At 45.3% G+C, this 25697-nt stretch overlaps 1 protein-coding gene across 3 annotated transcripts in view; it reads left to right on the top strand.

Moving 5' to 3' along the window:
* Positions 1 to 25697, top strand: part of acot7 (acyl-CoA thioesterase 7) — a 288558-nt gene that overhangs the window by 83770 nt on the left and 179091 nt on the right. For all 3 annotated transcript variants that reach the window (XM_085967290.1, XM_085967292.1, XM_085967293.1), the window contains exon 3: positions 3812 to 3968. In XM_085967290.1, coding sequence (XP_085823416.1) covers positions 3812 to 3968 — 157 coding nt within the window. The remainder of the gene's footprint in view (positions 1 to 3811; positions 3969 to 25697) is intronic.

The raw sequence follows: 25697 nt of genomic DNA, 5'->3' as shown, positions 1-25697 counted from the left end.
AAAGCAAAATTGATTGCTCTACTTTTCCATTTCACTTCCATTCTTCACACAGTGAGACTTTTGAATAAAGTAGCTGGACCTGCTGAGGCCCATTAGACAGGCAATGGGCACCTCCTGACATATGCAGTTAACTTGGGCCATTTTGATAGCTTCAAGATAGATTCCGGGAAGCGATGTGATCATGAATAAATATGGAAAGAAGAGGCATATACCAGTGTTGTCACTAGGAATTCAGTAAAGTATAATGGTAAGCATGTAAAATTGTCATCATATGGCCACTCTTGAACTGTGAGGAAAGAAACTCGGTTGCACGTTTACAGAGTCTGTCTGTCCAAATTTGGTTTGTGTCTGGAGAGAACATTTTTCAAATACAACAGAAGGGTGAAGTGTTTGTGGTTACAGATCTGTGGGTGCTGGTACTTTTGGTGGGAGTGTCTTGAGGCCATAAATTCAGAATTTCACACAACACATTGGCAAATTAATAAATCATATTGGCAAATTAATAAATCATATTGGCAAAGTGTATTAGTACTAATATGCTAAATAAACCTAGGATGGCAACAGTAATATACAGTTAGAGATTCACCCGGTAATATGCGATTGCAGCCTCACTATCTGAAGAACACAGTGTGTACAGCTGTCTGCCGACCTGATGTATAGATACCTCCTGTAACTACAGCAGTTATATGGGCAGATGCTTACCATAGAATACAGAAAAAGGCCCCAGTTTGTAGCATTCTGAGGTGATTCACTGGTGATCGCTGGCAATTTAACTTTAGGCTGAGGCACTCGGGAAGCATTATGTTGAGAAGAAAAGGACGCCTTTTCATCTTTAATAGCTTTGCTTGGTTTACTTAAGTTGCTGGAGCAGTAAATAAAGTTGTTGTTATTTTCTGTAATGGATGCTTTTCCTGTTACTACATAATAATATCTATCAGCTGTGGAGAAAGAATATCATTCTTTGATGCACTTTGTCCAGGCATTCTCTCCACAACAACAACAACGTGCATTTATATAGCGCCTTTAACCTAGTAAAACATCCCAAAATGCTTCACAGGAGCGTTACCGAACCACATAGAGATATTAGGACAGGTGACCATAGGTTTTAAGGAGCGTCTTAAAGGAGGAGAGAGGCAGAGAGGTTTAGAGAGCTTAGGGCCTAGGCAGCTAAAGGCACGGCTGCCAGTGGTGGAGCGAAGGAAATTGGGGATGCTCAAGAGGCCAGAATTGGAGGAACGCAGAGGTCTCGGGAGGGTTATAGGGCTGGAGGAGGTTACCGAGATAGGGTGGGGTGAGGCCACGGAGGGATTTGAACACTAGGATGAGAATTTTAAATTTGAGGCGTTGCTGGACCGTTATGATGCTCTGCATCTAACCACCCCTCCGATCACTCTACTGGGGTGGTTGCGGAATATAGTTCGCCCCGCAACCTCTTTGGTACTGTGGCTCTCTGTATCCAGAGAGCCCCTCCAATTACTCTGCTGCACTGTTGCACAGTCAGCCTCAACCTTCTCTGATGTGCTGTAATATAGAATCATACAGCACAAAAGGAGGCCATTCACCCTTCATGCCTGTGCCGGCTCTTTGAGAGGGCTATCAAATTAGTCCCACTCCCCTGCTCTTTCCTCATAGCCCTGCAATTTCTTCCCCTTCAAGTATTGATCACATTTCCTTTTGAAAGTTACTATTGAATCTGCTTCTGCCACCCTTTCAGACAATGCATTCCAGATCATAACAACTGCTCAAACCACTTTGCTGTACTGTTACAATCCTGCTGTGTTAATACAGGTAGACTATCCTTTATCCGAAAACCTCGGGACCAGCCGGGTTTCGGATAAAGGAGAATTTCGGATTTCGGAAGGTGGGTCGGCGGGGGGGTCGGCGGGGGGTCGTGCGCACGACTTACGCTGACGCTCAGCGTAAGTCAGTCGGGGTCGGGGCCGGCGGGGTAAGCGGGGTCGGCGGTTGTCGGGGTCGGCGGTTGTCGGGGCCGGCGGGGTCCGCGGGGGGGTCGGCGGTTGTCGGGGCTGGCGGGGTCGGCGGTTGTCGGGGCCGGCGGGGTCCGCGGGGGGTCGTGCGCACGACTTACCCTTTATCCGAACTTCCGAAACCGGAACCCTCTAAAAACCGAAGGTTTTTTCGTTCAGCGTAAGTCGTGCGTACGAACGAAAAAACCTTCGGTTTTTAGAGGGTTCCGGTTTTCGGAAGTCCGGATAAAGGGTAGTCTACCTGTATATAAACAGCCAGGGTACATGACGTAAGAAAACTACTAGGCACTTGGTCTGAGTATCAAACAAGGCTTTAATCAACTGTTTTCCAACATGGAGATCTAGTTGTTTCCTTCACTAGTTCCTGTTAAAGAATGTCCGAGCAAGCTGGGCCCATGCCCGAATATTTATACTCTCCCTGGACAGCGCCACCAGCAGGCCGCCCAGTATTACTTCCCAAGTCCTATCCACATGAATGACAAGATTCATGTCAGTACATATTCCACAACTTACCCCGCTGGGATATACCTGCCTGCTGTGGTTCCCTAGTTATCCAGCAAACTGCATTCCTCGTCAATCTGATTCATTGTTTCATTTAGATGTGGCATTTCTGCAGCACCCACAATAAGAGTAGGTGCGGCTGCGTTGGCATTTGCTTAATTAAGATTCCAGGAGACTGGCATCATATTTACTCTACTAAATCTAGCTGTTTAACCCTGGCAGCAGACTTGTAAATTCATATTTTGTGGGTTTATGATTCTGCCCCTAGGATAATGGATCCGAATTGAGCAGTGTAAATGTGGAGAGCTGGCCTCATGGAATCCAACATTCAGCAACAACAACTTACATTTATATAGCGCATTTAACGTAGTAAAACGTGGCATAGCGCTGAGCAGGAGCGTAATCAGACAAAGTTTGACACCGAGCCACAGAGAGATATTAGGGCAGGTGACCAAAAGCTTGGTCAAAGAGGTAGGTTTTAAGGTGTGACTTAAAGGTGAAGAGCTAGGTGGAGATGCAGAGAGGTTTAGGGAGGGAATTCCAGAGCCTAGGGCCTTTCAGCTGAAGGCACGGCCTCCAGTGGTGGGCCAACAGAAATCGGGGATGCATAAGAGGCCAGAATTGGAGGAGTGCAGCGATTTATTTTTCTTTTATGTGTGTAATTACTTTAGTTTTGTAGTAAAACGTAGTACCCAATTTGTGCACAGCAAGGTCTTACAAGCAGCAATTTAAATAAATGCCCAGTTAATCTGTTTCGGTGGTGTTGACTAAGGGAGGAATGTTGGCCGGGACACTCTTATTCAAACAGTGCCATGGGATCTTTTACGTTCAACTCAACATGAAGACAGGGCCTCGGTTTTAATATCACATCTGGAAAACAGCACCTCCAAAAGTGCAGCACTCCCTCAGTGTTGACTGAAGTGTCAACCTGAATTATGTCCTCATGTCCTGGAGTGGGATTTCCACTCAAAATCTCCTGACCCGGATATAAGTGCCAGCACTGAGCGAGTCGGTCCCTGTGATGCTCACACTGTTGCAGATCTGATCCAGGTACCACTGCTGTAACAGGTGTTCTGCATATCCATATGATACCATGGGTGTTACTGGTATTGTGGAAAACAATATTAGAATTCCGAGGAGAGATTGATTTGCCATAAACTGGTGCCAGAATTGCTGGATTAATTAGTGATGTGGGACCAGTAAATTAGAAATGATGCTTGTTTCTACAGATAAAAGAAAAACAAATATAGTTCGATAAGACGGGCTGTTGCTGGGTGTGTTGTTGGTGGTCAACAAGTTTATCTTCTTTGCTTTTATTTCAGGAGCGCTGCGTGGCTGTCCTGGCTCGTGTGGAGCGCACAGACTTCCTCTCACCAATGTCCATTGGGGAAGTGGCTCATGTCAGTGCTGAGATAACCTACACGTCAAAGCACTCTGTTGAGGTCCAAGTAAACGTGATTGCCGAAAATATCATTAAAGGTAGGGAACATGGCACATTAAATTCTGAACTAGATAAGTTTGGTTCATATTTTGCTCTCCCTCTCTCACATTGGGTGTGTGTGTATATATATTTATTATATATACAGCCTGTGTTATTTCTCATAATTGGATATAGATTGATGTTTGGAAACATCTATTTAAATCTTTATGGTTAGGAAAACAGGGACATATAAGACCTCAAGAAGCTATTGGAGCCCACCTGTCCGATCCCAAAGTTTGATAAATTCCATGCGTTACTCCTTTCTCTCATACTTATCGATCCAGTACCCTCTTGAATTTGCCTCCACTGTTTCCCTGGGCAATCAATTTTATATATTTACTGCCCCCTGTGTAAGGTAGTTAAATCTAAACTCCCTATTCACCTGAGCTGAGTAAATTTCCCCCTGTAAAGGTTGTGATTATAGCAAACTTATTGTTAGGTTTTAATATATTTGTATCCTGTAGAATATTGAATCTCAATAAGGCCTCCCCTGAGCCTGCCATTCACCAGTGTGAGCGCTCATAGTTTCCACAGCCTCTCCGAGGGAAATGTTCATTATTCATGGACTGTGTGGAGTGTCCCAGCTGTGGAAGTTTACCATAACACTCACTGTTCCCAATTCCATAGTGCATATTGCAGCAAATAATGAGTGGAATGATTGCAGGATAGTGATGTTATCTCAGGGATCTGATAATGGTTATGAAATGTTGAGCTTTATTCTCACAGATTGTCATGTTGCCTGGACCCCTCTCAATGACACGACTGCTTTGAAATCATTCCTGGAAATTCTTTATTCTTTACATGAAGAGGATTTCTATAATCACTGAAGGAGCTCTAATTTCTCCACTGTATACAGTACTTTGAATTGTGCCTTATCTACCTCCAGAGGGGGCTGGCCATTGGGAATAGAGTATTAATTTTTGAGGCTGCTTTGGCCCTGGTTATTACTTGTTTAAATAATGAAACATTGGAGCTAATTAGATTTTTCTTTTTATTTCTTTGTCCTTTTCATAAAATCTAACTTGTATTTTTTTAATGTTTTCCTTGAACAAGAAATGCCCACCGAGAAACCTTTGAAAATTATTTTCCAATAGAGTTTAACCTGTGCCCAAATTTTTTCGAATGAGTTGGTGCGGCTGTTTATATTTAACATTTCAGATGTCCCTTCGTTTCAGTGGTGCCTGAACTATCTGCTCTACTGAATGTGTGCCTCATGTCCCCCAAAAACATTATTGAATTGACCTTGTTCCAGTGACATGACCAATTCAAGCTACAATGTCCATACGTTATATAGAATGTTCTCCTGAACATTTCCCCTGAGTTGAGTTACGTTACACTGATTCAAAGTGAAACATTGGCAAGAAGTCCAAAGAGGGAGTTGTGTTGGCATGATAGCTGTTTCACTATGCTGGCAGCAGATGGTCAGACAGGTGGTTCTGGGGTTATGCACTGAACAAAGAAAAGGGTTAAGAACATTTCAACTGTTGGGTTTTCTTCAGGTGCAACCTGCAGGAAAAGAAGACGACAAAATGCTGAGATGTGGAGCAGAGTGAAAAGAGAAGGATGTAATCAAAGAATAGGGTTTAAATTAATCTGCGCTATTTTTGGCAACCTAGTTAATGCCTTGAAGTTAAATTTCGGCCAGCGCTATTTTAATGACGATTAAGGTAGCACATAGGGGACAGTAAATCCCAATATGTGAAATAATAAATGACTTGAACATATAAAGCAGACAAATGAGTTTGTAATTGGTATAATGAAGGAAGAGAAGGTGTAATGAACATAATGAACAGTGAGAAAAACTGAGAGGAGGAAGGTCGAGAAGAAACACCGATAAGTTGCTAATGTATTCAAGTAAGATTTCATGCTGAATTTCACACGTTCAGGCAAGGCTTTGATATTCAGCCTATAGCTTTAGCCTTCTTATAAAACCTGGGTGCATGACAGCGAAGCAGGCCAGGCCAGGAAAAACTAGAAATCTGAAATAAAAAACAGAAATGCTGAAAAGACACAGCAGCTGTAAAAAGAAAAGACAGTTTGGGGTGTGCACCCTTCATCCAAATCTGCTTAGTATGCCTTCTGGAAGGTACTGTGCCAACCTTCCAGCATGGGACCCAAACATGAAGCAATTCAAAGTATGTCACTATCAATTTAAATTAGTCGTAATGTGTCACATGACATTTCTCTCCTGGACATTGGTGTTGCTTTTAAGGATTATATCAGCTGAACGCATTGGCAAACTTTGAGCTCTTGTCATTAATTTTCTGTCAGCCGTGGCTCAGTGGGCAGCACTCTCCCCCCTGAGTCAGAAGGTTGTGGGTCCAAGTCCCGTTCCAGAGACTTGAGCACAAAATTCTAGGCTGACTCTCCAGTGCAGTGCTGAGGGAGCGCTGCACTGTCGGATGAGACGTGAAACCGAGGCCACGTCTGCTCTCTCAGGTGGACGTAAAAGATCCCATGGCACTATTTCGAAGAAGAGCAGGGGAGTTATCCCCGGTGTCCTGGCCAATATTTATCCCTCAATCAACATCTAAATAAACAGATTATCTGGTCATTATCACACTGCTGTTTGTGGGAGCTTGCTGTGCGCAAATTGGCTGCCGCGTTTCCTACATTACAACAGTGACTACACTTCAAAAAGTACTTCATTGGCTGTAAAGTGCTTTGGGACATCTGCTGGCCGTGAAAGGCGCTATATAAATGCAAGTCTTTCTTACAGATATTTAATGTCTGACCCCAAATCATCTCCAACTTTCATCTCAATAAATTCACGATACTGCAGCATTTGTATTCTCATCCACACACACCTAACCTTCAGCCTAAAATACATTTCTTCGATGTTTATTTACAAGGCAGCCTGCTTTTGTGTCGACTACACTGAGTCCTAACGGCCTTCGCATTTGTTCTTTATCTTTGATAAAGGAGGCAAATTAGGCCACCCATTCACCAACAGCAGAACACAAACATGTTGTAGAGTGTACTTCCTCAGCACACTCTCTCTCGTTTGTCCATGAGGGTTAGCTACCAGAGGAATAGTTCCTCGTTTGCAGTGAAAGAAATATGCAGGGCAGACACCAGATCCTCTTTGCATCCATTCTCTAAATGTAGTAACCTCACTTATCAGGTCCCACTGGGGAAAAGCACGTCTATTACCTGCTGTAAATAGTTTTCTTGCAACATGTGTTGTTCTACAATTCAAGGTCACTCTTGTCTGTCTCTTTGGGGAAATTTTCTCATGTATTTATTTGTTGCAGTCCTTCATCTTAGTAGTACTTTGGGAATGTGCACATAAGTCAGTGCCTGTGAGGATCTGACCTGTAGAGGTGCCTGCATAGCAAAGTCTCTTCTTGGTATAACCCTTGCGGTATTAATGCACTACATATGATTGTATATTAAACACAATGACCTAGAAATTCGGTTGGTAGCGCCAGCGATTAGCGCCTAAAGAGCCCGAGAATTGGGGCGTTACCCAATTTTCGGGCGGGCGCAGTGAATATAGCGCCACCTTCCATATTGAGTATCCTTTTAGTGCCGGCGCTAACTCTTTTCGCTCGCCCGCGGGCGCAGGCAGATCATGACGTCATTTCAGTGTGCACCGCTTTTTTGGCGCCCCGGACCGGATACTCGGCGCCCGCAACCTTTTCGCCTGGCGCTATTAGTGACAGTTGGATGGAGCGTTCCCAGGCCCTTCTCGGACTCGGGGGGCGCTATTTAAAGGGGACAGCACTAGTATAAAAGCTGCAGCCATTTGGGCTGGCCATTCTGATCGTTGCTGGAGAGAGTTGCTGACCTTCTGTTGGACAGTAATTTTCTCATTGAGCCTTCGGAGGCACTGGCACTGGCAGCTTGAGGGCCCGGCTCCCGAGCTGGTGATGCAGCATCTGAAAGCAGGGAGGTGGAAGAGTGGCTCTCGCAAAAGGACAGCTTGGCAGCAAGGGATGCCAGATTGCGGCAAGGCTATGACATGGGTCCACAGTGAGAAAGCATGCTGGCGAGGGGAACAAGTGGAAGGAGACAGTTGTAAAAGGTGAGAACCTTACCATCGCTGTCGACAATGGGGTCGGCAGCTGCAGTGGTTACAGGACCACTCGGACGTCCTCCAAGAATCTGGTGGACTCTCTCCTCGAGATCTGTGAGAGTGACCACTTGTGGAGGTCCTCCACCGGTGCGAAGCTGGTCTTTGCCAATCCTCGCCAGCTTGGACTGCAGGGGAAAGGAGGGGAAGTTATGTTACATGATGCCCTGAGTGATCATCTCATGCCCCCCATGGTGGAAGAGCCCTTACATGATGCCCTGAGTGATCATCTCATGCCCCCCATGGTGCAAGAGCCCTTACATGACGCCTTGAGTCAAATGTGCATGTGTGTGTCCAGAAAGGGCCATGGGTGCTTGCTGGCAGATGGCCAATGGGGCACAGCCCACCCTGTAGCCATAAAGTCAGGTGCAAATGAAGGGATGCAGAAGTTTGCAGAAACAACACTCACCCTCACGACCCGAGTGAGGTCGTTGAATTTCTTTCTGCATTGGACAGGGCTCCTGGTCACCATGCTGCTGGAGTTGACCCTCTGGCATACATCCCTCCAAGCTCGTCGGTAGTCCTTATGATTCGGCCTCGTGCCATTGTCTGGGTAGAGAACATCTCGCCGGCGCTCCACTGCGGCCACCAATTGCTCCAGAGCCTCATTGGTGAAGCGCTCTGCTCTCTGTCTCACCTTCTCCATCTGGTCCAGGTTTTTAGCGCCAGAGAAGGGCCTGCGCCGATTCTGAGGCCTGCAAGGCGAAGAGTGTGCATGCTGAAGCTGACTGACCCACCCCTTTAAGAGCTGGCTGGCGCCTGGAAGTCTCGTGGTCATCAGTAATAGAGAGCACCTGCGCTGCGCCCGTCCACTCCGATATTGGGTTGCACCGGAAGATTAGCACCTTAGGAGTCCTGTGTAACGCCTGAATTCGCGCCTCAATCCCCTTTAGGGGTGATGCAACCCAATATCGCGCCAGGCGGCGATAAGTTTCGTCTGGCTATAAACTTTGCGCAGCGCCAGTTCTAACGCCTCAAGCGGGGCTATACCCAATTTCTAGGCCAATGTTTTCTATGAATTTGTGTGAAGAAGCTGGTGCACGGAATGAAAGTTGCAAAGAGATTCTGATTTGCAATTGTTCAATCTTTATCCTCAACATGCCTGCAAACTTCCATGCAGGAGCAGAAAGATGTGTCTCTGTGGCCTAATCACTCGGTGACCTCTCAACGGGCAGGGGGTGGTTTGCAACGACCGGGAGCATCTGTCTGGAGTTGGCCTTGCACAGCAAGTGAAAAAAGTGTAGCAGAGGCATCAGAAATCCTTTCTGCCGCATAAATTGACAACAAGGTGTGAAGGCATTTTGAGGGAAAGATCTCTGTGTTGTATGTGTGACAAAATTGTAAATCCATTTATAAAGAACACACAGAGAAATTCTTCCCCTTGGGAGGTGCTTTTACAATGACTTACATTTCTGTAATACTCCTACGTTACAACAGTGACTACACTTCAAAAGTACTTCATTGGCTGTAATGCACTTTGGGACGTCCAGTGGTCGTGAAAGGCACTATAGAAATGCAAGTTTTTTTTTTCTTTCTATATACAGAGGAACATCTCGGAACCCTTTACAGGTTGAGGGATGAGTGAATAACAAGGTGGGGGGGGGTGGTGGGGGGAAGAGATTAGGGATGGTGAAAGCACGATGAAAGATAACTGGTTTATGAGGCTTTTGAAAACCGAGGGGGAGGAGAAGTTGGGGCGCTGAGAGAGGAAGCTCTGGAGAACTGGGGCATAATGGTTGAAGGAGTGGTCGCTGATGGTGAAAAGATTGGAAGAAGCAGGGAAACAAAAGTAAGCCAGTGTCGGAGAAGCAGAGGATGTATCTGGTGATGTATGGTTGGAGGTAGGAAGGGAGGTAGGAGGAATTTGAAAATAAGGACCAAGAGAGAAGTTAATTCTCTGAGTCACAAGAGCCAGTGGAGCTTTGGAAGTACAGGAGTATTAGAGTTGCAGGCTTTAGTGTGGATGAAACATAGCATTCTGATTTACTTGTAGCTTATGAAAGATGGAAGTAGGGAGGCTGGTAAGATGAGTGTTGGAGAATTTCAGCGCCAGAGAGGCAGAGATATGGACAAGGTGGCCAGTATTTTAGAGTTGAAAGAAAGTGGTCTTGGTACTGGATCAGATGTGGTGGAGGAAGCTGAGCTCGGTTTGTACACTAAGGCCTTTCACCTCTGCACCTAGTCAGAGATACCAGCTGGAGAGGTTGATCAACTCGAGGCCAGAGGTTGCATACGATGTCTTCACTTCTGCTGACCTTTAGCCCTGGCTCCAGCAGCTCTTAAATGTCGGATAGGCAGTTGGAGAGAGTCCAGTTAGCCCTAGGGCTGATAGAAAAAGTGGAGAGGTAGAGCTAAGTGTGGTCAGCATACTTATGAAAGCTGAACTCATGCTTCCTAATGGTTTTGCTGAGGGTTGGCATATAATTGATGAAGAGTAGGAGACCAGGTTAAAGCCCTGGATCAGAGAGACTCCCTCAAAATCCAAACAATATTACATTGACATTAATACTTGCAGTGTAATGAAAAGCACAAATCTATTAAGAATTGATCATGGAAAAATATAAAACATACAACATATTAAAATAAATTGAATTGCTGTCTGGTAAGAATTCCTCTTATGTATAGTATGTTTGTTAGTAGCATCCTGTAGTTAATCCTGTAGTAGCATTCTAAACATATTTAAAGGTTTTTTTCTATATGGTGTTTCTAGTGAAGTTGCGAATGCATTTAAAAGAAATCTTCTTAAATATATTTACAGCATCGATACAAACAGTATTTTTAAACATTGTGCACTTGCTTTTAGTGAATCTATACAAATTCTTCCAGTCCACACAATATATAACCATGCACCACTTTGCCTCTGCCTGAAACAGACCAGTGTTTTTTTTCATTATTCAGTCAATTGCGGTAGTGATACCAGTAAGAGGTGCTTTCATTCAGCAGCCTGTACAATCCGGAAAGGAATAGCTTGTAGTTCTTCATCCTCTTGAAAATGTCCCCACGTGCACTGGTTGCTATAGGGACCCATTTAGCCTCCCTGGTATATGGTGTCTGTGTGAGCATGGGGCAGTACAGGGAGTAAGGCAGAAACTGCTGATGGACATATGCAAGAGCTCATTGGCATGGCACAAAATGGATGAGTGGCAGGAACCTCTTTAATGATTTCGTTATTCTAGAATCAGTCATTCATTGCATATTGAATCAGAAAATAGTGTAATCAATATTTACAGATTAAATTTCTATGGGTTCATGTCTAATAAAGTTTAATTTGTGTGTTGATTGTTGAAATCTTGTACTGGAACTGTACACTCCGCAACTATAGAGAACTTTCCGGGTTTGTAATTAGATGATACCTTTTTGTGTCATGAGAATAGGATAGATTATTGTACTTTTATTGAGGAAGGTTGAAAAGAGTAGGACAGAAGAGAAAGTAAAGCAAGAAGTAACATTTAGGTGACGGCAAGCTTCAGTTTTCAAAGCCTGTAGAGTTTTGGCCGAAGGAAGATGAGGAATTCAGCAGTTTTCGGGTCCTAGGAAAGGAGATGGTGTAATAAAGATAGAGGGAGGCGGGAGAGCCTGTAGGACAGGATGTTTGGAACTCGGGAAGATCGAGAGAGGAAACTTTGCAAGAGCAATGACCAATTGAAAAGAAACAAGAAAGGTTCTGACAGAGATGCTAGAGTGAAAGAAAGACCATCCATCAAATGAGAAGCTACTAACGCATACTTTCACCGATTTGCAATGTCTGTTTGGAAACTGTGCAGCATTCTGTTTTTGGGATGATAAAAGGAGGTGACATGGTGACTAACAGAAACGGGCCATGTTTCCGTAGTTAAATTAGAAAGGAGCTGTGTAGTTTATACGTTTACAGGAAAGTGAGTGATGAGTCCAAGCAGCACACCTTCTTTCCACGGGCATATTAAGATCGTAAAATCTCTACTGCTGGCCCCAGTGCAAGACATTGAAATATTGAGTCGGCTTAGTTCCTGCAGTCAATCTCGTAACTTATGTCAGGTTTGCTTGTGCACTTTGACCCAATCCATGAATCAGCTGTGCTCATTTACTCCGCTCCAGTCTCTGAGTCAGGACTTCCTCGCTCTCCTTGACGTGCTGTCTCAGTCTCTAAGGTCGGTCATTAATGAGTCAAATATTGTACGTGGATTACCATTTATATAAAACAACTGAAAATGGAACGTTGCCTACATCTTGTAAAGGAACATTGTCATCGCCACCATTGAAAAGCATCTGGTGAAATATGATGGGGATGAGATCAAGTTCCTTCTGTAGTTGAATAGCCCGCCGATTCTCACTGTCGAGACTTAGTGAGGAAATACCAAATAGATGAGGTACCCCGGCTGAAGTAAGCACCTCCAGCAGAGACAGAGGAGAAAGAATAGGCCCTAAAAAAATCACAAAGGGAATATTTCTTTCTACTAAAATCTAATTTTGTTTGTTTATTACAGCAACTGGCATTTTATAGCACTTCTCATGTAAATGAGGTAGAAAAGGGGGTAACATTTTTGTGGGGGTGGGGAGGGATGGTGTTGTTGAGAAAGAAGAGAAGAGTTTTTAGGAGGCTTCTGAAGATAGTTGGGGAGGGAGGAAGGTAGCAAGGCAGAGGTTTTAGCTGAAAATTGCGGAGGGAAGGACATGTAATGACTGAAAGGCCGGCCTCCAGTGGTGGAGTGGGCAACAAGTAGTGATCCTAAGAGGTGCAGAGGGTGTGTGCAGGGATGTTCGGCTAGAGAAGGTCGTTAAGATAGTTTGGAGAAAGCTGTGGAGGGATTGGAACAGGAGGATGAGGATCCTGAAGTCAATTATTACTAAAATTGTCAATCAAAAGGTGAGGCATATACTTTTGAATTATCCTGGGTATAGTTGTCAGCATTCTTTCAATTAAATAACTTGGTATCATTGAATCATACAGCACAGAAGGTGACCATTCGGCCCATCGAGCCTGTGCTGGCTCTCTGAAAGTGCTACCAATTAGTCCTACTCCCCTGTTCTTTCCCCATAGCCCTGAAAATTTTTCCTTTTTAAGTATACATCCAATTCTCTTTGAAAGTTAGTATTGAATCTGCTTCCACCACCCTTTCAGACAGTGCATTCCAGAATTTTTTGCCAATTATCTTAAATCTGTGTCCTCTGGTTACCGACCCTCCTGCCAGTGGAAACAGTTTCTCCCGATCCACTCCATGAAAAACCCTCATAATTTTGAACACCTCTATTAAATCTCACCCTTAACACAACACTCTAGCTGAGGACTAACTAATGATTTATATAAAGATAAACTTGATTCATTTTTTGACTACAGGAGTGACAACATTGCAAGGACCCATTTTCCTTCTGCTTTTTATTACAAGAACAACTAGTATTTGTATATTCTAAGTCATCCCGAGGTGCTTCACATCTGAGAGAACAGACTGAGTGGCAGTAGGAGAGTTAAGAAGAAAGAACTTGCATTTATATAGCACCCTAAGTGTAATTACTGTTGTTATATAGGTAGAGGAATCGGCTAATTTGCACATGCAAGGTCCCTCAAACAGCGTGAGATGAAGGACCAGTTAATCTATTTTTAGTGTTGTTGGTTGACATGATTGTTAACCAAAACCCCGGGAGAATTCCTTGCTCTTCTTTGAGTAGCACTATGAGATCTTTCCCTTGGTCCTGGTCTAACATCTCTACCGAAAGATGACAGTACTGCAGTGGAGTATTAGGTTAGATTATGCACTCAAGCCCTGGATTGAGTCTTGAAGTCGCACCTTTTGACTCGGAGGCAAGAGTTCTACCACTGAGCCAAGCTGACGCTTGTAGTGGGCTGGTGGGGTGTAGGGGTGGGGGCTGGGCGGTGGGTAGGGAAAGAGAGGGGAATTCTAAAACAAAGCACTTCCCTTAAAGCAATATTTTACAGCATCTGACAACAGAAAACAATCTGAGCAGAATTTATTAGCTGATGTCATTTCCAATTAGCCTCAGGTTTCTAGGGAGTGCGTTGTATTCTGTGAAGGAGACTGAAATATACTGAATGGGCGCATCACATATTTCTGTAACTCCCCCTCCCCTCCCCTCCCCATTGTATTTCCTAGTCTATTTGAGTTGCGTTTGTGAATTTTCTTTTATGTAAGAATAAACGAGATATTTGGGTGGAGAGTGACTGCACCTTGAGTACTTTCTAAATTTGTGTTTAATCAAAAGAAAATTAAGGGTGAGAGCGGCTTTTGGTTAGCTGGATGTTGGTCTAGAAAAGAGACATGCAACATTTCCATATCGTTGCTATAGAGACCGTCCTGTCAGGATTGTTTTGGTTGGGTGTGATGCAAATCTTGTTCCCAAAAGCATACTGTCAGATTCAGTTTGAGTCAAGACCCCTGTACATTTTTAGCTGCATGTAATTATTATTTTGTGGTAGTCCAGAAACGAGAAATGGTTTACAAAACCTCTCTGCATTCTATTTCCTTTATGCATTTTAAATGCTTTTTAAGATGGAGAAAGGGTTTAGTTCTAGCAAAGTTCAGTGAATAATTAGAACAGGTTGCCATGGATCAGACCGTGGATAAAATTTGTATATTTAAATATGAAATGTGAGGGAGGGGTTAGACATGGAAAGAGACCCTATTTAGTTTTTGTCACCTATTCTGACCGTTGTATTGAAATGTGCGTCTGTGTTGCACAAGCACATCGCTAAAATGCTTTGAAAAATATATCTGATTAAAATAATTGCAACAACTTTTTTTGAAATGATATTAATCTTTCCATACTTCTGGGAGCCGAGATCATTTTGTGGGAAAATGATGTAGACAGATTTATCTAAATTATAATTTTGTCCTTTAGGTATAATAACAGCAGCATCTTTATTCACAATGATGTGTCAGGAAGAATTAAGAAATATTTTATATTAAAAATAGTTTGGTGTATTACAGTGGGGAAGATTTTCTCTGTGGGCTATGTATAGTGAGATTGTAAACCTGGCTGCAGAAAACATCTGAAATAACAACAGAAAATGCTGGAAGCACTCAGCAGGCCAGGCAGCATCCGTGGAGAGAGAAACAGAGTTAACATTTCAGGTCTGGGACCCTTCATCAGAACTGGAAAAAGCTGGAGATGTAACAGTTATTAAGCGGGGGGGTGGTGGTTAGGAGGGGAGGAAGGAATTGAAAGATCATACTGTACTTTTGTAAGAGGCAGGAAAGATAAAATGTTGCAAATGGGAATGGCAAAAATCATACTGCATGAAAAATGGGGCAGGGATAATTATCTGAAATTGTTGAACTCAGTGTTGAGTCCGGCAGGCTGTAAAGTGCCTAATTGAAAGATGAGGTGCTGTTCCTCGAGCTTACATTGAGCTTCATTGGAACAATGTAATAGGCCGAGGACAGAGAGATCAGAGCGGGAGTGAAGCAATGAATTAAGGTGACAGGCGACTGGAAGCTCAGGGTCACCCTTATGGACTGAACGGAGGTGTTCCGCAAAGTGGTTGCCCAATCTGCATTTGGTCTCCCCAATGCAGAGGAGACCGCATCGTGAGCAGCGAATACAGTATATTAAATTGCAAGAAGTACAAGTAAATCGCTGTTTCACCTGGAAGGGGTGTTTGGGGCCCTGGACAGTGGGAAGGGAGGAGGTAAAAGGGCATTTGTTGCATCTCCTGCGCTTGCACAGGAAGGTGCCAGGTGAAGGAGAAGGGCTGTTGGGGGTGATTGAGGAGTGGACCAGGGTGTCGCGGAGGGAGCGGTCCCTTCGGAATGCTGAAAGGGGAGGTGAGGGGAAGATGTGTTTGGTGGCGGGATCACGTTGGAGGTGGCGGAAATGGCGGAGGATGATCCGTTGAATGTGGAGGCTGGTGGGGTGAAAGGTGAGGACAAGGGGAACCCTATCATGGTTCTGGGAGGGAGGGGAAGGGGTGAGAGCAGAAGTGCGGGAAATAGAAAACATCTTTCTGATTCCACTACACATAACGCACAGAGGAAATCATTCCCCGAGTATGTTCAAGGTACTCCAATCCTTGCACGGTTAGGATTGAAGTTCATTTCCCCACCCTAATGAAATTGTGTTGCCTATTTTGTTGCATAAATATTGAGCTTATTAATTGGAATCTATCCCTGAATAACTACTGTGCAGTTCCAACATTTTCTCTCTAATATAATAGCAAAATACTACGGATGCTGGAAATCTGAAATAACAACAGAAAATGCTGGAAATACTCAGCAGGCCAGGCAGCATCCGTGGAGAGAGAAACAGGGTTAACGTTTCAGGTCTGGGACCCTTCATCAGAACTGGAAAAAGCTGTTCTTTCTCTCTAATTTCTCTCTAATATTTGTTCCAGAATCAGCAGTCAGGAAATAGCTCCAAAGGCTTTTGGAAAAAATTTTCATCCGCCATTTTCTTTTCTTATAATGCTAGGAACAGAGTACTAAATATAAGGGAGGGGTGATTTTCATGGCTGTTTTTGGGCGGGGACAGGATGGTAGCACAATGCAAATAGCGGATGCGCAACTTACTGCCCCGTTTGATTTGTCTTCATTTTCCATTGGCTGCCTGTCCCTCTGAGAAGCCTGCGCGTGAGCCTGTGGGACTTCCAAGCGCTATCACCCTGCCGGCTGAATGAAGAAGCTTAACCAAGTAGCAGACTGAAACTCGAAAGAGTTTACCTTTGTGTAAGCACTCTGTGGGCAAAGCTTCCAGAAAGCACCAGTGTTATGGTGCAAGCAGTTAGTGCATTACAACTGCCAGAATGCAGTTCAGGCTGCCTCGCTTTTGAGTCTAATGAAGACTGCCACATTTTGGAGAGGGAGAGGGGTGCATAACACACCAGCATTACGTTTCTGATTGACAGCTATGGGAAAGTCCTGAATCCTGATGGTATTAAAAACTAGGAAGCTATAGGTATGATTAATCACCATATCCATGAAGTGTCAGCCACACAAAACAAAAAATCACACATTTTAGGGACTTCTTAACAAATCCTTTCAGCTGGCATGTGCTCACCTTCCCCTCCCCCTGTAGTGTATGTACCCGTCTACCTTTAAGGAAACTATTGTATGTAACCGTTCACCTTTAAGAGAACTACTTTAGGTGTGGCACTACTTGTTTGGCTTCTGTATACTGTAATACTGACTGACCACACCAGTATATAAGCGTTGTGGTAGGATTCCTTGGGCAGATTCGCCCTGACCTTCGAATAGTAAAGTCCTGTTTGTTTGTTACTCCTGAAGTCTGTGTCGTTATTAACTGCACAACCCACAGACTTTACAGTGGCGACGAGTCCGATCGTACCCTGCGGCAAGACTACCAAAGCAACTAAGGAGCGTCGAAGAGAGGCAACCGCCCTTGTCGTTCTGCTGGGAGAAAACACGAGGCTGCAGCAATAGAAAGGAGGAAGACTTTAGCAACAAAAGCTTCCATCAGCAACAGGCACTGACTGTCCCTTCTGCCACGGTGTGGAGTGAGCCGATCAGCAGGAAGCAAGGCGGCCACGGAGACTGTGAGTAAGGGAAAGTGTAAAGAATATCCGGAGGATAAGGGCTGTGCACTCGACCACGGTCGAGGGGGAATGGAGCCGGACGGAAAGTCGGGTCCAACGGCGTCGTGAGACAGCCAGACCGCGATCGGCGGGAAAGCCGGGCAGCGACCGAAGCCATGAAGCGCTGAGACCGGGAGCGTAGGCGCGGGAAGAGAGAAACTCAGCCGCAGCCGGGGAGGGAAGCACCGGACTGCGAGAGGGCTGGGAGGCGAATGGGAACCGAGCGTGCGGGAGAAACAGAGCCGACCAAGGGAGACTGCGCGAGAGCCAGTCCAGCGGCTGAACTGTTCTCCGCCAACGGGAGTACCCAGCGCCGGTAGAGCTGAGCGGGCGGGAGAGAGAGAGACTGCGCGCGAGCCAGTCCAGCGGCTGAACTGTTCTCCGTCAACGGGGTGTACCCAGAGCCGGTAGAGCCGTGCGAGCGGGAGAGAGAGACAGAGCCGAGTAAGGGGAACTGTGCGAGAGCCAACCCAGCGGCTGAACCTGTCCGCTGTGGGGAAAGTGTACCCCTCCCACCAGGGAAGAAACGCGGGAAGCCGCCATTAGGCGGAGAAGACGACAGACGCGGGAAACCGCCATTGAAGGGGCGGGGAGAGAAGGAAAGAGCGGGAAACCGCCATTTTCGCGGGAAAAGCCGCCATCTTAGAAAAAAAATAATAATTTAAAGAAATACTTGTGTTGTTCCCAAGGAAAGGAAGATGCCTGAGCGTGGGGACATCAACGATTTTAATTCTGAGATAGAAGACTGGACCACGTACGTGGAACGTATTGAGATACATTGTAAGGCTAATAAAATAGCAAAGGATGAAAAAGCTTTAACCTTACTTAACATAATGGGTGCGAAAACATTCGGGTTGTTGAAGCATCTTCTCTCACCAGCTAAACCGGCGGATCAGACTTTCGATGATATTGTAGCAGTGCTGAAGGATCACTTGAACCCCGCACCGTTGATGTTGGCTGAACGATTCAAATTCTATGCAAGAACGCAATGGAAAGACGAAAGCAACGCGGAATACTTGGTCGAACTGCATAGGCTAGCGAAACACTGCCAGTTCGGAGGGAATCTGACAGAGGCACCGCGAGACAAGTTCGTATGCGGATTGTCCAAGGAAGGGACGCAAAAGCGACTACTCGAAGAGAACGATCTTCCACTGGATAAGGCTGTCCTTATCGCAGCATCAAACGAAGCCGCAGCGAAAGGAACTGCGGAAATGCAGCTAAAGGCAGCGGCACTCAGGGTACAACAAATTACTTCGGGTACAACGAAATGCTATCGTTGTGGGAAGACAACACACGACCAGAACCAATGCAGGTTTAAAAAACAAGAATGTAGGAAATGCGGCAAGCTCGGTCACATGGCTAAGGTATGCCGGTCAGGAACGACGTACAACAATAATGAGTCACCACAAAAATGGTACAGAAAGGTACAAGAGGTGACTAGGAAGAGTCTGAAGGAACAGAAGTCGGACTCACACTCCAACTGCAAAGGACTGGACAGTCTAAGAATTCACAATGTGAGTAATGAAGCTGACCGACAGACTATCTGGATCACGCTACAGATTGCCAAAGTCCAAGTAAAAATGGAAGTGGACACCGGATCGGCGTTAACGGTCATGAATAAGCATGACTATAAAAAGTTATTCAAGCATATTCCACTACGGGATACGGAACTAGTACTGCAGACATACACGGGGCACAAAGTATTCCCCATCGGAAAGATAGAAGTCAAGGTGAGATACAAGGATAAAGATCACCACCGGTTGGACCTGTATGTGTTGCCTGAGGGAGGTCCACCACTTCTGGGACGGGAGTGGATCCGAAAAATAAAGATGGACTGGCATTCACTAAACACCATGACGGTGGATTCCGGAAAAGAGGATGTCAAACCTGAACGGTTGTCCAGAATATTGGACGAAGCTAAAGAGGTATTCCAGCAAGGACTGGGAACACTGCGAGGAATTAAAGCAAAGGTTAAGATTGCAGAACATGCAAGCCCAAAGTTTTTTAAGGCCAGATCGGTACCTTACGCAATACGACCAGCTGTGGAGGCAGAACTGGAAGAACTTGAACAATCAGGGGTCCTGCCAAAAGTGGACTGGAGTGAGTGGGCCACGCCCATTGTTCCCGTCATGAAGTCCTCACCAAGTAATAAGCCAGGGGGACCGGGGAAGGTCCGTATCTGCGGAGATTTCAAGATCACAGTGAATCCGGTGCTTCACACGGTACAATACCCGCTTCCGCGGATTGAAGATATCTTTGCTTTGTTGGCTGGAGGGAAGCACTTCACCAAGATAGACCTGGCTCAGGCATATTTACAGATGGAGGTCGAGGAAGAGTCACGCCAGTACCTCACCATCAACACACACAGAGGCTTGTATCGCTATAATAGACTGGTCTTTGGGGTAGCTTCGGCGCCAGCAATTTGGCAGAGGGCCATGGAGCAGGTATTACAAGGAATTCCAAGCACGCAGTGCTACTTAGATGATATTCTGATCACGGGAAAAGACGAGGAAGAACACCTCACAAATTTGAAACTGGTACTCACCAGGTTGAAGGAGTATGGCCTTCAGGTTAATCGCAAGAAGTGTGAGTTCTTCCAAAAACGGATCTCATACTGCAGTCATGTCATTGACCGAGAGGGACTGCACAAGTCACCTGAAAAGATAGAAGCGGTCGTGAAGGCCCCCGCTCCAGGAAACGTATCACAGTTAAGATCATTCTTGGGGTTGATTAATTACTATCACAAGTTTCTGCCAAATTTATCCACGGTGCTGCATCCGCTGAATGCTCTGTTGCGGAAAGATACACCATGGAAGTGGAGTGAGGAATGCAGAAAGGCTTTTCGCAGAAGCAAGGAGTTGATTACCTCTGAAGAAGTGTTGGCTCATTTCAACCCAACGTTACCCCTTCGTCTAGTTTGTGATGCTTCCCCGTACGGAATTGGAGCAGTACTGTCGCACAGGCTACCAAATGGCTCGGAAAGGCCAGTGGCATTCGCGTCCCGATCGTTGACCCCCGCAGAGCGAAATTATGCTCAAATAGATAGGGAGGCCCTCAGTCTGGTGTGGGGCGTGAAGAAATTCAATCATTACCTGCAATGTAAGAGGTTCACATTACTGACAGACCACCAGCCGTTGGTGTCCATATTCAACCCAAACAAGGCCGTTTCCACCATGACAGCACAAAGGTTACAAAGGTGGTCCGTGTTACTTGGGGCACACCAATATGACGTCGAATACAAAAGGTCCAAACAGCATGGAAATGCTGATGGGTTATCGCGCTTGCCATTACCGATGGTAGAAGAAGCGAGTACAGTGGACCCAGTAGAGATGTTCCACTCATCCATAGTGGAGTGTTTACCGATAACAAACTCAATGATTGAGAATGAGACAAGGAATGACCCGACTCTTTCACGAGTCTATGATTTAACGGTGGAGGGATGGCCAGCACAGAGCGAACCAACACTGCAAGCATTTTCACAGAGGAAAGAACAACTGTCAGTGTGTCGAGGAACCCTGATGTGTGGATCTAGAGTGGTGATTCCACCCAAACTCCAAAAGAAGGTGCTAAAGGAGCTGCACGAAGGACATCTGGGTGGAGTGAAGATGAAGAACCTAGCAAGAGCGTTTGTGTGGTGGCCAGGCATTGATGGAGACATCGAAGAGATCACTAAGAACTGCCTAGGATGTCAGAGGGTTCAGAACGTGCCACCACAGGCTCCTCTGCATCCATGGGAGTGGCCCTCATCTCCTTGGCAAAGAGTACACATCGACTTTGCTGGTCCATTTATGGACTCGATGTTTCTAATAGCGGTGGATGCCCACTCCAAGTGGCCGGAAGTAATTAAGATGACCACCACCACCACGGAAAAAACCATCACAGTGTTAAGGACTATGTTTGCTAGGAATGGCCTGCCGGAACAGATCTGTTCTGATAATGGACTGCAATTTGTGTCCGAAGAATTCAAGAAATTCTTAAAGAGCAATGGGGTTAAGCACTACACGTCAGCCCCATACCACCCCGCCTCCAATGGATTGGCTGAAAGGTTTGTCCAGACCTTCAAGAAGGCCATAAAGGCCATGGGTAATGAAGACATAAATCTACAACATAAGGTGGATAGCTTTTTGTTGGCCTACCGGAATGCAACACATGCGGTCACAAATCAAACTCCCGCCATGATGTTTTTTAATAGACGCCTAAGATGCCGGCTGGATTTACTCAAACCAAACGTCAGAAGGGACGTAGAGAACCGGCAATTCCAAGGCATGAATGAAAGGGCCACTAGATCTTTCCAGATCGGTCAACGAGTTTTGGCCCGGGACTACCGTACTGAGAAATGGCAGCCTGGAACTATTGGAAAAAGGCTAGGGCCGTTGATGTATACGGTGGACATTGGGGACAATATAATAAGGCGCCATGTGGACCAGATCATAGGGTCCGCCACAAATGGGCAACCGACTTTACCACCTTACCCGGGTAATGTTGAAACTGAGATACCCAGAACACCTACTTCCGATCTGGTAATACTGGAATCAGATGAACCTGACACTGTTTTTCAAGCCGAATCGACTTTGCCAGAAGCACATACTAGCCCGCCGGGAATGACGACACCACTGCGGCGTTATCCGGACAGAATCCGGAAACCTCCAGAAAGACTGAATCTATGAACTGTCTTATATAAGCTGTATATATGTTATAATGTATGTTTACTAAGGAATCAGTATGTTGTAAGCTAAAAAGGGAGGATTGTAGTGTATGTACCCGTCTACCTTTAAGGAAACTATTGTATGTAACCGTTCACCTTTAAGAGAACTACTTTAGGCGTGGCACTACTTGTTTGGCTTCTGTATACTGTAATACTGACAGTGACCACACCAGTATATAAGCGTTGTGGTAGGATTCCTTGGGCAGATTCGCCCTGACCTTCGAATAGTAAAGTCCTGTTTGTTTGTTACTCCTGAAGTCTGTGTCGTTATTAACTGCACAACCCACAGACTTTACACCCCCCACTCCCCAGGAATCGCTTTGAAACAGCGTAACCTTTGACTCACTGTGGGGAACCCACTACTGTAGTTATATAACTTTCCAGTGTGGCATTCTTATTTAAGAATAACGCCAATCTGAATATTTCTTGGGAAATCAGTTAGTGTATGGGTTTCTCAGTACTTGGGTATACTTAATAATTTTAGGCTGTATTAATGTGTGAGGTATTGGATAGAAAGAAAGGAGAAATGACATGCATGTATACACCGCCTTTCACAATCTCAGGATGTCCCAAAGCACTTCACAGCCATTGAATTACTTTTGAAGTTTAGTCACTGTTGTAATGTAGGGAAATGCAGCTGCCAATGCAGACAGCAAGGCCTCACCAACAGCAACAAAATAAATAAGAAAGAACTGGCATTTATATAGAGCCTTTCATGACTTCAGGACGTCCCAAATTAATTTACAGCCAATGATGTACTTTTGAAATGTTGTCACTGTTATAATGTAGCGAAGTGCGGCAGCCAGTTTGCACACAGCAAGCACCCACAAAGTGTAATAGGATAAATGAGCAGAGCATCTGTTTTTTTGGTGTTGGTTTGAAGGATTAATATTGGACAGGTCACCGGGAGAAGTCCCCTGCTATTCTTTGAATAATGCCATGGGATTTTTCACGTCCACCTCGGTTTAATGCCTCATCTGGGAGGTGACATGGCCGACAGTGCAGCACTCCCTCAGTAATGCACCGAAGTGCAGGTCGATATTATGTTTCTGGAGTGGAGCTTGACCCCAGAACCACCTGACTCAGAGGCAAAAGTGTATAAATCACACAACGTACAAAATGCACATTGAACTGACTCAAGGTCCCCCCCACCTCCCCCCACTCCCCAATGCCTTATTGGGTAGATGCGCCACCCAGTATGTTCCTTTATACTGATGCACCACCTGATCATTCAGTTATCAGTGTGTTTTAATTGATCTCAGCCCTGGGACGCCTGAAACAATTGTAGCACCATATCACAGCTGATGCCACAATTGACCTTTGAAAGGTACTATATAAATGCAAGTTCTTTCGTTCCTCTATTACACACACATCAGGCCTGCCCCACTCAGAATTCTTTAGCGGCCGCCAACCAGAGGTAAGTGTTTTAATTTTTTTTTTTATAAACAGAGCATCTTCCTGGGGAGCCAGTAGGAGCAGGAGTGCATCATCGACTCCACAGGGGCTGTGATTCGCCTCCCCCCCCCCCCCCCAATAGCAGACGGCCCATAACTGACGTCTCCCATTGGGCGAGCGGCCTGTGGAGGAATGACCAGCGGCGGCAGCTCGCCCCAGTTACTCAGATGAGGCCCGAGGAACAATTTCTATTGATTATTGGGACTCTTGCTTCGGGCTTGCCCTTTGTGGAGTGTCACATTTTTACCCCAGTGATTTCAGGAGAGCCAGAGAGAAAATTGCAGGAAAAACTTTCAACAGCAACCTAAGGGGATTTAAATCCGTGAGCGCCTAGTCCTTTAAGTACATAAGATGCAGCTGAAAAGCATTCACAGCAGTTAAATATTAGAAAGAGTGCAGCAGTACTTTTAGAATTGGGAATGCAGATGAAAAGCCAAGCCGTGTAACACAAGACATCATCAAGGTTGAAAAGAGGAGAGAAGATGATTAGATAAATCAGCAAATAGTTAGGGGCACTTGTGATGGTTTCTGTCTGGTGACATTGGGGCAATCCAATGCCAGCCTTATTGGCCCAATTAAAATAGGCAAATAGTTACAGATGAGGATATTGGCAGACTTGTCTAAAACCTATTCATATCTTTTCACCTGCGAAGAACATCTGTGAGAACAAAAGGCAAAAATAGAGGAATAAAAGCAAGCGTATGGTGTTTTGTTCCCATTTCTCTGTTGCCATCTGCAGTCTTGTAAAAACGCATTACCCGAGTAACGCATTGCTCAGGAAATTAGCCATGAGTGCAGTCAGGAATTTCATAATTATCATTCAGTATTAATTGCACACATCAGCGTGATAACACATAGAGTTTACACCGTGGCACAAAATTAAGCAAATAAATTGACAATGGCTGTTGTTTTTCATCCTGGGCTGTATGGTAATGAGCTCCTGCCGAAGTACGCCTGACACAAAATAATCATTATTTCAGGAACGCTCAACTTGACCTTTCTACTTAGAATAAAATTTGCCAGTCATAAAGCAGTGGTAATTTACTGACAATGATTAATGCTTCTAAAACAAATGATTGCCACTTTGTCTGTCCTTGAATATAAGCACCGGTTTCTGATGTAGCTTATTGAGTGTATTCCTGTTGTTTTGTATTCAATTCTTGTTTTGGTTTGTGTAGGAAATGAGACTCAATGTAATCACTGTGTTAAAGAGCCCACTGAAATCTTTAGGGAATAAATTTGTTTAGAACCAGGCTCGTTTTCCAGCACAAAATGGTCGGTGCGCTCGTCAGAAACTGGTAGCCCGAGGCTCGTTCGAAACTGGGCCTCGGAGCACATCAACATAATTCCGACAAGCTGCATACTCCGCTCAGTCCTGCTGAATTTTGGATCAGGGTTGCGAAACAGGCGTTGGGCCTTTCCTTAGCATATGCAAGGGGCCTAACGCTTGTAACAGCCGTCTGCCAGGGCTCCTTACATATTGCCTGAGCCAATATGACGTCAGACGTACTTCAGGTGCAGTTCGGGCTTTGGACATAGCCCCGCACCTTGCAGCTCTTTGCCCCCATTCTATGTCTGGAAAACGGGCAAGATGGGGTCCAATTTTGTCCCCCTTGACTCCAGATTGCAGTATTGATAGAAACAATTCTCCCTTCCTGTGCTGAAAACACTAACTCATGCTGGGGTACGATTTCATGGGTGTTGGCTGTCCTGCATTATCACACCTGAGTGGCCACCTTTCATGGCAATGGATGCCAATCGGATATTTAATTGTGTGAGCCATCATAGCTATGCCTGATACTGTCCTCGTCCAAGATCTACACGTGGAAATTTTCCTGCAGCGGGTCACTGGGCAATGGTCAGGAATAGCAACCATGGCTGATTTCCCTCACCCCTCCCTCCCTAGCTCAGGTGTGCTGAGGCCAATTGTAGCACCCCACCACTGGCCTAGGCTGAAATCAGCATAGGTGGCA

Source organism: Somniosus microcephalus, chromosome 25 (genome assembly GCF_052327205.1).
Source record: "Somniosus microcephalus isolate GS21.2 chromosome 25, FLI_Smic_1.0, whole genome shotgun sequence".
NCBI lineage: Eukaryota > Metazoa > Chordata > Chondrichthyes > Squaliformes > Somniosidae > Somniosus > Somniosus microcephalus.
This window is presented reverse-complemented; position numbering and strand designations above follow the sequence as displayed.